This window comes from Osmerus mordax, chromosome 5, assembly GCF_038355195.1.
Source record: "Osmerus mordax isolate fOsmMor3 chromosome 5, fOsmMor3.pri, whole genome shotgun sequence".
Classification (NCBI taxonomy): domain Eukaryota; kingdom Metazoa; phylum Chordata; class Actinopteri; order Osmeriformes; family Osmeridae; genus Osmerus; species Osmerus mordax.
In genome coordinates, this window is record NC_090054.1 from 5827968 (window position 1) to 5841528 (window position 13561).

Sequence of the window (13561 nt, forward strand, 5' to 3'; positions counted from 1 at the left end):
CCCAGCAGCTATGACTGTAGTGTTTCTTACACCAGCAGCTGTGACTGTAGTGTTTCTTACCCCAGCAGCTGTCACTGTAGTGTTTCTGTGACTGTAGTGTTTCTTACCCCAGCAGCTGTGACTGTAGTGTTTCTTACCCCAGCAGCTGTGACTGTAGTGTTTCTGTAACTGTAGTGTTTTTTACCCCAGCAGCTGTGACTGTAGCGTTTCTGTGACAGTAGTGTTTCCTACCCCAGCAGCTGTGACTGTAGTGTTTCTGTGACAGTAGTGTTTCCTACCCCAGCAGCAGTGACTGCAATGTTTCTGTGACTGCAGTGTTTCCTACACCAGTGCATATGTAGCCGTGACTGTAGTGTTTCCTACCCCAGTGGAGATGGAGTCGGTCTCCCTCCAGAGGAAGCGCCTGGTGACGGTACGGAGGTGGTTCTTCACCTCGTACACGATGATGCCCCTGGCACACACCCCCAGCACCAGCTCGCCCACCACAGTCTTCTTTTCACGGCCCACCCGGTGGAACAGCACCCCATATTCAGGCAGCTGCTGGGCGATCTGGATGGAGGTTTGGACCATCAGTGGGAAGTGTGTGTGTATGGATGTGAGAATGACTGGATGAGAGAACCTATTGTACCAATTAACAGCATAGAAAGCCTTAACTGCTTTATGTGTGTGTTGTGTGTGTGTGAGACACAACCTTACTTATTTACTGAGTAGAAAACCTTGTGTATGTGTGAGTCTGTGTGTGCTGTATTTGTACATAGGTCTGTGTATTTGCGTGTGTGTTATGGGTATGGGTGTGGTGGGTGCATGTTTGTATAAGTGTGTGTGTGTTTGTTTGTGTGTGTGCTTCCCTCACCCACCTTCAGGTACTCTGTCTCTGCCTCCCCCGGCAGCATATTGGCATGGTTAGCATGCAGTCTGGGCAGCTCCTCCTTCAGGCTGGGGAAGGCCATCCTCTCCAGCATCCTCTTAGACACGTAGTGCTCTGGCTGGTAGTAGTCCTTCCCGTACAGCTGAGAGAAACACAGCAACACACACACACACATTCACAGTTACACTCACACAGAGGATGCTATGGCAACGAGTCAATGCCACAATTTGCACACGCAAACATCTGCTGTCAAGCGAGCGAACACCTTAGGGACCAGAGGCACAGACTAGCGAACGCAGAAAGTACATTAGAGAAAGTGCACAAGACATTGTCCTGGGACACACAATGTGAAAAGTCTCACCAAACATTATAGTCAAGCATTTTTCACATCTTATCAGAGATATTAATTTATCTAGGTATTTATGGCTTTATAGGGAAAAGCAGGTTTTGATTTGGAGAAGTTGTATTTTACCCTCATCCTTTATTCTAGCTATAGCTGAGTTGGATAGCTACCTCAGACATGTAGTCCCCAAACTCGGCCTGAAGAGCGAGAGCAGCCAGGAACAGGCCAGTCTCCTCGTTGCAGTGTAGCCTGTCCTCCAGGATATCCTTCCGTAGCTGCAGGTAGTACTGATGACGTGTCAGTCTGTGTCTGGGGAAAATTAGAATCATAAACTGTTTTAACAAAATGATCCCACAATAGTAGTTGTTGATCTACTCTGTATGCTTACACATGTATTAACTCATTACTTGATCGAGAGACACTGCCTTGTTAAGTCAAACTGTACATACTGATACAGTCTCTTAGCAACAGCTTCTTGTAAACAGTATCTGAATGACTGATGACTAATCAGTACTTACAGGATGAAGGAGATGTCTTCTACAAAGAACTTCACTCGTAGGTAAACCAGAAAGGCGGTTGACTGGGCTTTCTTCCAACTGTCAGGGGCAACTTTTGAGATTTTGGTCTCATGGTCAAGAAAGAAAAATTCATCGTCTATGGAAAGAAGTCACAAAAAAAATACACATCCATGAACGAGTACTGGGCTGAAATGGATACAGTTAATTGGAACTGCTGGAGTTCTTTCATTTTCAACAGCCCAACAGATTCAGGTCGACAGACAGACTGACAGACATGCTAAAAGAAAAAGAAGCACACACACACACAGACACACAAGCACATTCTCAGACACACACACGGTAGCAAACAGGCACACGCACTATGCGTGACGCACACACACACACATTCACACACAATCAGGCACATTCACAGACACAAACACACACCCACACACTGACGAACAGCAACAGGTAAACACAGACACACACACTGACATACAGACACACACTCAGGCACAGTCACAGGCAGACACAGACAGAGGAACACTCACAGCCACGCACAGGCACAGGGACTCTACACACACACAGGCACACACACAATAAGGTGTCCTTACCATCGATAAAGGCCAGACCAAAGTAGAAATGCTCCACCAGGTTGGCGTGAGCCACCACCATGTCAAACACATCTCTACCTCGAGACTTGATGTCACAGCGCACTGCCACAACCTGACCACTGGGCATGACCACACTGACCTCCCTCTGAGACACACACGATCGGCCCTTCTTAGACTGGGGGTGGGGGGTGGGGGAACACACATGAGAGCAAGGGGGATGTTGATGGGGGGGGGGGGCGGCACAGGAAGGAGGGGTAGATATGGGAGGGGTGGAGATGGAGGAACAGAATAGTCATGGGAGAGGAGAGAGAAGGTAGAAAAGGAAACACACGGATGAGCACACAAACACTGACAGCAATACAAATGACACAGGGACCAAGCGTCACTCGAGCCATTAACTTCACATATCGAAAAGAGACAGGAGAGACATAAGAATGCTTCCTCTTGTAAGGAGAGGAAGGAAAAAGGTGATGATGCCATCATGCTCACCACGATGGATCCGGGGAGTTCTAGAATGATCTGCTGTTCTTCCGCCATCCTGATGAACTCAGGACCCAGAGCCTGACGACACACGCACACACAGACTGCTTAGAAACACAACTAGGCTAGACACACTCATACACACACGTCTTCACAACACACACATGCGCTAGCTATGGTAGGTCTCACCTCCTCACTGGCCTGGTAGAGTGTGTGTGTTTATGGTTCAGTATCTGGCTGTTCTCTCTTCACCCCCACCCCTACCTGCACTACGCAGTTTGCAGCGAGCCATCAATGTCACTAAAACAAAAGTGGCTGTGATAGGGCCGGTGTGTGACGTCACTAGTGCATGGCAACGCTAGCTAGAAGGACACGGAGCTACACAGGCAAGTTTTATCTCTCGCAACTTCACCCTTCTCTGTCCTCTGCTATACAGCAAAAATTATTTTGCCCCAATTTTATTTTAGGAAATTCTCTATTAGAAACGTTTCAAAACAAAAAACTCAAATAGATATAGTGATATCTACATATGATATATTTGGCTGTCCAGCTCTTAGCTACAGTCTAGAGGACACAGTAAAAGGGGGGGGGATAAGACTCCCAGCAGATCCTTTAGCATCATTTGTGTCCCTGCATAAGACCAGAGCATTAGGAGTCCTCTGGAATCTCTCCCTTCTACAGGCTGCAGAGATGAGCAGCGAGGTGCGGGCTGACCTTGGCCTTCCTCTGGGTGAGGCTGATTGAGGACTCGCTGAAGGTGATGGAGGGGCTGTGGGTTTTGGGCGCTGGCGTGGGGGAGGGCTTGAGGGGAACGTCCAGGTAGGGGCTCCGGTACAGAGAGCTACAGCTACTGTCCCTGTGACGGAGGCCTCTGGGGAGCCTGGAAGAAGGAGGGGGGGGAGACAGAAAGAGAAGGAGAAAGGGAGGGAGAGGGGGAGCAGTACAAAGTCAGTCTTGGGTGGGGGGGGGCAAGCTGGCATCAGTCACTCAAGACTGTCAGCTCTTCTCAGGCTCAAGCATGCCAAGTACAGAGGGAAGAGGAGAGAGAGAAAACAGAGGTAAACAAGAGACACATATACTATAAGTACTGTGTGTGGGTATTTAAGGGTATGTTTAGTTGTTGGAGCATGCAAGATCACAAGAGGGGGATATGATTAGTTTGTATAACAGTGTGTATGTGTGTCAGCACATGTGCGTGCATAAGAGTGTCAGCATGTTTTTATCTCAGAGTTGGCTAGGATTATGTGTGTGTGTAAGTGTGTGTGTGTGTGTGTTTACCTGTCTGTGTTGCAGGGGTATGATGGGGTCGGGGAGCTTCGTGGTCTCTGTTTCCAGGGTCTGTGTGGCAGACTCCCTAGAGAACACACACATTACATTTACATTTAGTCATTTAGCAGACGCTCTTATCCAGAGCGACTTACAGTAAGTACAGGGACATTCCCCCGAGGCAAGTAGGGTGAAGTGCCTAGCCCAAGGACACAACGTCAGTTGGCATGACCGGGAATCGAACTGGCAACCTTCGGATTACTAGCCCAACTCCCTCACCGCTCAGCCAACTGACTCCCTACAGACCACATCCTGAACACACATCTAAGGACGGAGCCTTTGCAGCTCTTCGCTGCACCGTTTCATTATGAATAACGTCACAAGCTTTTTTTTATTATTTAGATTTGTTTGTATTATTCCACAAAACCTTTAATCCATGTTCCTGGCTCAAATGAAAAAATTCTAAGCATTTCTAAAGACTACATTATTTTGGTGAATAATATCTACCCTTACAGTATGTAATAATCCTGTTGATTGCGTTACTTAGGCTGCTGTAGAACAACAAAATAAATGTCATGTTTTCTTCCTTCACATTCTTAAAGTCTAGAAGGCTCCTCAGTATCCTCAATATCTCCTGAACCGTGAGAAGAATCCAGTCTAGGTACATTAAACACGGATCCAGCAGTAATTCTGACAGAACAGCAGTTCCGAACACAATGACAAGTCCTGAGACAAGACGGGACAGACAAAACTGAGACACTTCCACCTACAGTACAGGTATATCTATCCACCTTTATATCATATTTCCTTATCACACAATTAGGCACTGATGCTTCCTGTTCGCTCTAACAGGATGATGGACCTTGTTCCTTCTAGAAACATCTCTGGTTGACCCGGGTCACCCCGGTCTCACCTGACTTGTTGGAGTCCTCAGAGTACCTCCTGAAGTCAGCTGCAGCCCCAGGGGTGGAATCTGGGTAGGGTCCTCTCTTACCTGCCCAGGGATGCCATGCCAGCATGCACCACACACACACACAACAGGAGGCAGGAGGAATGATCCCACACGGTGTCACACAGAGATGATTATGGAGGATAGAGGAGGGAGAGGGGAAGGAGAGAGCAGGGAGGGGGTGAATGGAGGATATAATTACAGAGAGAGGGGGAGAAAGGAGGAGAGAGACAGAAAGTTGGGGAGGAGAGAGGAGAAAAAAAGAGATATGTTGGACGGGAAATGGGTCTGAGGGGAGGGTTCAACTGAAAGACTGTTGAGTCCCTGATTACAGGTGCTCACCCACTTCTAATCCTGCTCTGTCTTTAGGTTTAACCCTGTAAGCCTATTAGCCCATGTCATCACAGGAGAAAACCCTGGCCCAGACTGCGCAGACTACGGTCACAACACAGGAAAAGGTCAATATTCACTTTTCACTAGCTTTGTGTTGATCCCGTGCCAACAATGAGATGAGATAAACATTTAGACCAAAATGTACAGACAGATACAAGGATCTTAGATTCCTAGAATATTCTGTAGTTCCAGTGAGAGAACCCTTTAAAGCAGTCTCAACTGTTCTAACCTCACAACCCACTTTTGTCCTTGGTCATAAAGGACCAGAGGAGGAGGAGGGGGGAGGGGGTGCTGGTGGTGTTTCTGTTTGGCTGGTAGGTGGCATGTATCTCTGACTGTACAACTCTAGACGGCTATCTCCTCTGTGTCTCATGGTGAATGCATGAGTATGACGTGAGCATCGTTGGAAGTTCGGTAACTTAAAAATAACTGTTTGATTTTTGGACAGGACTGAAACACACGTCCACAACCCTCTCCACATCAGCTCGCGACCCACCAGTTGAGAAACACTGCTTTAAAGTATACCTTCAGAGGGTTCCACCCACTTTTAGGTTCAAGGCAAAACTTCTAGAACAAACAAAAAGGTTCTAGAAGTAAACTACTTCACCGATGAAAGGTTCTTCTTTACCATGAAGCCTCTCTCTGATCATCTGGCTCCTCCCACTAAGGTGTACAATGTTGTCCTGCAGAGATCCTTGGTCCACCTGCTAGGAAAACAGTCAAACAACACGCTGTTTAAATGCTTTCATCTCTTCAATTACATGCAAATGTATTCTATTTTCGGCTGATTTTAAGCATTATTATTATGCAGAAGGAATGCCTCGTCACATGTCAGATGGTTACACATGGATAGACGGATAGATTGAGAAAGGGATGGATTGAGGGGGGTGGCAGGACGGATGGAGAGAAGGTTAAAAGGATGAACGTAGGGAAGAAAGGATTAAGGGAGGGACGTGGGGATGAATGGATAAAGGAAGAAAAGAGGGAGGGATGGAGGAAGGGAGAGAAGGAGAGAAAAAGGGATTGAATGAGGGAGGGGAAGAGAAAGGGATAGATGAAGGGAGAAAGGAATGAAAGGGATAAAGGAAGAAAAGAGGTAGGGAAGGAGGAATGGAGATTGATGCAGGGACACAGGCAGAGACTTACTGAGTCATGAAAGACATCCTCCACCAGCTGTCGGATGACTCTATTGGGCGGAGGGAGGAGAGACGCCTTGTGCTGAGACTCACACGCCTCTAGGATGGAGTTCAGGGTCACCCTGCGATGGGACAGGTCCTCGCACATGCTCAGTAGCAGGCAGTTCAGATGGTCGCTCAAAGGGACTGGCTGAAATAGAGAAGGGGAGGAGAGAGAGAAAATGAAAAAGAGGAGAGAGAGAAAAGAGAGTGAAGGTAAGAGAGGTGAGAGAAGGGAAAGAGGAGGAATAGATGAGAGAGAGAGAGAGAGAGAGAGAGAGAGAGAGAGAGAGAGAGAGAGAGAGAGAGAGAGAGAGAGAGAGAGAGAGAGGAGAAAATAACATGTTCTAACAGATAAACCTGGATCAGAGACCATAAAGTCACTGGATATAGCTCAGTGATACAGCATTTGACAGCAGATCAAAAGGTCACAAGTTCAAATCCCCTGTATGTCGCTTTGGGTAAAAGCTTCTGCAAATACATTACATTACATATAGTTCTACAGTGTGAGATGCTATGATGCACTACAGTTTTATCTTTAGTTGACCATGCCTTAAAGGTAAGGTCGGTAATGTTGAGACGCACTTCTTGTTGAAATAAACTTCACGTCCTGATAGTAACCAAGAAATCAAAAGGTTTGACAGTAAAATCGAATAAATCTGATATCTATGGACGTCGCAGGACTGTAATAAACACAATCAATCATTTACTTTGGACCAAACTTAATAATTGGATAGCATTCTGACCAAATGCAATGATTGGAAGGGCTACTTGTCTATCTGTCTATCTCTATCTGATATTTTAGTCTGAATCCTTACGACCCCAACATTGTTAGGATCGCAAAACTTACCAATCCTGCGTTTATTTAGCTAGTAAAATGTAATTGAGTCATTATTGCTGCACTGCAGTTTTTGTGTTCACCTGGTACCTGGCAGCTGAGATATGGTTACTTTGCAGTGTGGCTAGTAATGGCGTTTCAAGAAAGTTTTACAAGGGGTGGCAAGTTGGAAATCAAGGGTGGCATATCATTCTATTGTCGATTATGTCCCTTTTATTTATACAAATCCAGATAGTGAAAACTATTATTACAATAAGCCAAAATATTTTTTTTATTTTTTATACATAAAACACATATCTACGAATGTAAAAAAACAATTCAGGTTTACCGTGAATACGACTTAAAACAATGTCAGCTATAACATATTCAGCAGCAAAACAATTCATGTATTACATATTCAATTCCAAAGTCCAACCATCAGGTCATGTAGCTAAAAAAGAACAATACAGCGATTGACATGTTGGAAAGCAAATTGTCTCACAATGTCATCCAGATCAAGACACTTAGCATGTTTTGACCTTATACTAAGTATAACTAGACTTGAAAATCTACTCTCAGCCATGGTAGAACGTAAGTGATTCTTGACCAGCTTTAGAGTTGAGAAATTCCGCTCACATGAATCACTGCTGACGGGCAATACTGCAGCTATTTTACACAAATGATATAGTAAAAAAAAAACTGTCTTAATTGGATCCCAAAAAAATTATAGTTCCATGGTATTAGAGGGTCTCTCATTTACTGCTAGTAAATTTGACATATTTTTCACTGGAATGGAGGCTACCATGGTGACAAGAGCATGAGCAATGCGGACTCCGGGGACTTACAGGGAAGGGGGGACTCAAAGATATTGGAACAAGTTACCATGCGCTTTTGATCCTTGATCTTCTGTCATACATATCTGTACGTTGCTGTGGATTAAAGCGTCTGCTAATAAAATGTTAAATATAAAGGGCACCCACCTGATTCTGAGGAAGATGGTAGTCGACAGACCAGTACAGAGTCATGCCTAACGAATACACCAGCATCTGGCAGAGAGACAGAGACCATTTAACCATAAACAGCTACAGAAGGAAAACATTGGTCCGGTTTCACAGACACATAGTAGACAAGTCTTTAAAGGCTCTCTTAAGAATCTATTTGTTATATGCTGGTTAACTATAAGGTTAAGACTGTGTGAAGGAAATTCTGCTGATGAAATCATCCAGGCAACTCTCCCTCTGGATTTAAAGAACAAATAAACAGGCTGTCGCAGCCATGCATTGTGTAGTTCTTCCCTCCTGCCACTAGATGGGATCAAAACACCACCTTCTGTCTTTTATCCAAGCTTTCAATAGAGAGGCCACCAGGATCATAAGGTTATATTAGGCTGTCTGTACAGTCTAGGCAGTGTTCTTTTTCCAGAATCTGGAGAAGCTACTAGAAGTAGACGTAACTCTTGGTAGAGTTGACTGTGACTATGAAGCAACTTGTCTATGGACAGTAACTGAACGACTGACCGCCTGTTGTTTAAACGTGTATGGACCGGTAGAGGTACCTTTTCCATAGCAGGTTTGGTTGAGCTGGCTCTGCCCTGCAGCATCTCCGGGGCAGTGAATGTGGTCACCTGGTCTGATAGGGCACAGTTCTTAAATGCCAGCGTGCCAGTGGCTGAGAGCAACAGGGAGGAGGGGCTTATGATGGTGGACATGCTGTTGTGCCCTAGACCCGAAGAGGAGACAGTTCATGACCCATTAGACAGACCCTCTGTACCATGCCTAAACTCTGCGGCCTAAAATGATGGTTCCAATGTAATAGACTGGCACCGTGCATCGTAGGCCAGCTGTAGGGCAGCCCGTAGCTGTATACCAGGAGCAGGTGGATAGTGTTCCAGGTCTTACCTTTGTAGGAGACGTCCACCAGAGACTCAGCGGTGCCCAGTAGCAGAGACCACACTTCGTCCTCCAGGAGAGGGCCTCCCCTGGCCTCCAGCACCTCCGCCAGGGTCACAAACGTGCTACTCATCCTGGCTGCACACACCCACCGCACACACCTGCGGATGCACAAACACAGGTCAGAGAGCAACACACACACCTGTGGACACAAGGACCGAGGTCGGAAAGCAACACACGTTCACGGACATGTGCATGGACAAACAAACACACACAGTACACACCACCACACACACTTGACATTCGAGGTGCTGTCGACCTGTCAAGAGGCAATCTTGGACAACAGATTTTAGCATAAACAAACCTGGCAACACGGGAATGAAGGTTTGTCAACAACAACTCATGCTCATGGACACCACCACAAACACACACTCACACAAGCTTGCACATGTATGCACAAATATGGTCATTGAGTTACAAACATTCAGTAACCTGAACTCCCACAGACTCACCACATTCGCCTAGGGAAAGGAGGTATGTGCACGTAAGTAAATCAGTCTCTCTCTCTTTCTTACTCTCACACAATCAAGGACAAACAAGCACATAAACTACACACTTGTAGACAAAGCCCCGTCAATCAGACTCACTACTTACGCATCAGAGGACAAAACAACCAACAAGTCAGAAAACAAGTTTTCCACACCCTTTCATGTGATCCTCCTGTACTTCCTGTCGTTTTGTCTGCTGTGCTGGGCTCTTCCTGAGGCTCACTTCACAGAAGGCTCACCAACAGTGCACCTTTGTGATTGGATTCCAATTGCCTTGCCACAGCCCCTCGGATCCCACCCATCCCATAATAGGCTTTCCTTGAGCCGGACACAGACCTGCTGGTTGGCTGTGGAGACAACTTAAACCACAGTGACTGCTAGATTTCTCACCTTGGTGGCGATCGAACAAACAGACACCGTACCTTAGATTAATAACCAAAGACACCAAAGACAAATCTGCAGGTTCAATACATGGACAGCTAATACCAGGGACTGTGTCTTAGCTTCAGCCTGTTAACTTGAACCACCTTGAGGAAACGAAAGGAAATGTTAGTGACTAAATCTCTATATTGCCTTCCCACCCCTGTCAGCTGAGCCCTTGACCCAAAAGAATTAAGCTGGGAGACAGGTAAACACAAAGTAACACTGTTCTAGGCCTCGATTCCAAACATATTTATAGCCAACCTACACATTTCTTTAGATAATTCCACAACCTTCTGAAAGAATTACATTTAAATTGATTTAAAGTTCCTGATCCACATCATGTAGGTATGTTTGAGTGGAATTGGGCACACAACTTGTCCTAGGGTGCTGGCCAAGCAAAACAACAGCATGACAAACAAACAATAACCATTCCAGGTACACTTGTTTACTAATGATAAAATATTCAAATCAAATGTTAGCATCAGAGGACGATATTTTCCTTCGACACTATGTATCTTGCATTCAAATCTATGTGTGGCTAAGAGTTGCTCATTACAAGTGCTGGAACTTGGAGCAGTGGCATGTTGGTTTTGTCTGCTAGGTAAGGACAGCAGTAATACAATTCTCCACATAATCAACATGAAGTATTATCATATGTCCTGAATCTACCATGCATGTCCCTAGTCAGCTTTACCAGTAAAGAAGGTCAGCATGGGTACAGAGGTTGTATATTTAAGGAGGTAATCACCTCTAGGTGTTTCATGCATGACTGTTGGGACACTGGTGTGGGCTACAGCATTCCTGCTCCATTGTCGTATCCTAAAACTATTCAAAAAGAAGTTAGCTTGTAGAAGCACAAACATATTTAAGTCTATCTTATTTCTGTATGTATGTAACCTTAAGGGCTACAACTTCGGGCTGCAGTAAGCTCTTACATAATTACATCACATGCATAACAAATGTGCATACACAGGAGGTATCAATAGGTTGATTTATTAAATATGAATTGCTTCCTTTTCATCCTGTGAAGGAAGTGTAAATTGGTAATAATGTTGTTACTTTGTGAGGAAGGTGGGAAATGCTGACATATGTGTTGTGTGTCTGAAGCTGAAACCAAGACAGCTAAGCCGTGGTTACCATTCACACCATGCACCTGATAAATCACGAGCCATCCACACAGGTGTCTGAAAGATGTGACACATGCATGAGGCAGTCAACTTTATAATGTAATACCCTAATGCATGGCCAACCTCTGAGATGATGATGAGTGTGCCATAAAGGATATTCTCCTGAGAGAGGGTTTGGCTTGTGACTTGGTGTTACGATGTCTGCATAGAGTGGTTATGTCTACATTGTTTGGTTTTTAAATAAACCCATGATGGAACAGTGGTATGTTGTGTACTTTGGGTAGCCTTGTGATCTAGTTACCTAGAGACCATGAAAAGAAGCCATCGGCATCAGCTTTACGAGCCTCAACGTGCAACTCAACGTGTGTTGCTAATGCTTACAGACAATTACAATTATAAATGGTACTTTCTTGCCTGGCAATCACAATCATTATTTCCAAACCATCTCCTTACAGATATATAAACAAACATGATGGATGAGTTACCAATGTAATTACTGTGTGAGAGGCGTGGGAGTGTCTAGTGACCTTCCTAACTTTTACATCAGAGACAACTTTTGCAAAATAAACAAAGTTTAATTTCATGTGAGTAGCAGAAGATTATTAAATGTAATGCAAACTTCACAGTAAAGTATTTATAAGTCTACCAATGTTGAGTGTTTTTTTTTATTTTTTATATATATTCCAGTAAGCAATGTTATAAAAATAACACGATATATAACGTGTATCTCAACCTATGTAACTTTTTCCTTTGTCGACAGTATATTAAAACTTCTTAAACACAGGCCTCAGAACAGCACGTTCTAGACCGCAAACAATCAATCAACTCCTCAATCAAAACTGCAGACTGACAGCTTTAGATAGATCTGTTTACACACTGCGACTCAACGGCTCCTCGGTATGGAATCTTACCTGGTATCATATGTGTTGAATTCTACTGTCGGTTAGATCCACAGCCCCCGCCACAGCTCGAATATAATCCCAAGGATCATACCATGGTGTTGTTTGGCGTCCTATCCGGTAACTAAGAGCTTTATCTACGCCTCTCCATCAAAACGCATGGCGGCTACGAACTAAATGGTGTCATACTCTAAAATTGCACCACGAGCAGTTCCTCTATAACAAATGCATGAGATATAGTCATTCGGTGTTTCGAAACTTTTTCAGTAGGCTATTTGAGACTATTCTTAGCCCCGCTCTCTAAATACTTAATTGGATTACTCGCGCCACTGACAGGTCAGAGGCGCGAGCCCGCCAATAGCGGGTTGGGAAAATCTCCGATCACGGCTAACCAATTTACCTAATCTGTCCGACGACTGTGTCCCAACGCGCAAGCCGCGAGAGTACAGTGGCAGGTAGTAAAACCAATTGCTAAAGAATAACAAACATATACCGACTCACTAGGCCTCACTGGCTACGGCTCTGCACGATGCTCATCCCGTTCCTGACGGAGTTCTTCGATCATGGGGTAAGAATAAACTTGCTCTGCTAGAACACAGCATGCTAGCCTATAGTAGCTCTAGCTGCAGCCGGTAGGCATAAAGTATTCAAAGGGCATGGTGCAGAACAATCAAATCTATAAAAACCGGATACATTCCTGACACTCAGTTTAACGAAACCTTACAACTTTGTAGTTTAGCCTATGCGAGAAGGTGAAGGAAAAAAAATATTAGTTTCTTGGAAGAGGCATTCAACTTTGAAATAATGTAATATTATCTAATGTCCTAATTTAATCACGCCCTCTAGCAGCCTGGAAAGCATCCTGATTAGGCAGCAGTCACAGGATGTGTAACTTTATTATTCTGGTGTCTGGTATTAATGTAGGCCTATAACAATTGTTTTAGGCTATTTATTATTGAGATGTTGGTAAAATACACAATAAATCATCGCATATTTAAAATAAATCTGGTTACGTTTGCATTACATTTTGTAGCGTTTGTGTGTGTTTCTTGAGTGTGAGTGTCTTATGGTCTGTAAATTGCTTTGAAAATTTAGATTAAATGAATATACATACATAAATGTCATTTAAAAGGGTGGTAGTGTTAGGAGCGCTAGTGCGTAGAGTGACGTAGTACGCATGCCCTCTGCATTGCGCGGACGGCCCGTCAGTGGATAGAATGAAACGTAGCGCATTCGGTGAGGTCATGTTTTCAAGCCGAACAACGGAATAGAT

The 13561-nt window shown here is 44.7% G+C and overlaps 1 protein-coding gene across 1 annotated transcript in view; it reads right to left on the reverse strand.

Moving 5' to 3' along the window:
- Positions 1-9424, reverse strand: part of ptpn20 (protein tyrosine phosphatase non-receptor type 20) — a 32888-nt gene extending 23464 nt beyond the window's left edge. The window contains exons 1-14 of the mRNA XM_067236577.1: positions 9301-9424; positions 8958-9121; positions 8383-8448; positions 6557-6736; positions 6039-6114; positions 4982-5062; positions 4081-4156; positions 3517-3682; positions 2812-2883; positions 2323-2497; positions 1730-1865; positions 1382-1520; positions 858-1010; positions 364-549 (exon numbers count right to left, since the gene is read on the reverse strand). Coding sequence (XP_067092678.1) covers positions 364-549; positions 858-1010; positions 1382-1520; positions 1730-1865; positions 2323-2497; positions 2812-2883; positions 3517-3682; positions 4081-4156; positions 4982-5062; positions 6039-6114; positions 6557-6736; positions 8383-8448; positions 8958-9121; positions 9301-9424 — 1794 coding nt within the window. The remainder of the gene's footprint in view (positions 1-363; positions 550-857; positions 1011-1381; positions 1521-1729; positions 1866-2322; positions 2498-2811; positions 2884-3516; positions 3683-4080; positions 4157-4981; positions 5063-6038; positions 6115-6556; positions 6737-8382; positions 8449-8957; positions 9122-9300) is intronic.
- Positions 9425-13561: the final 4137 nt, after the last annotated feature.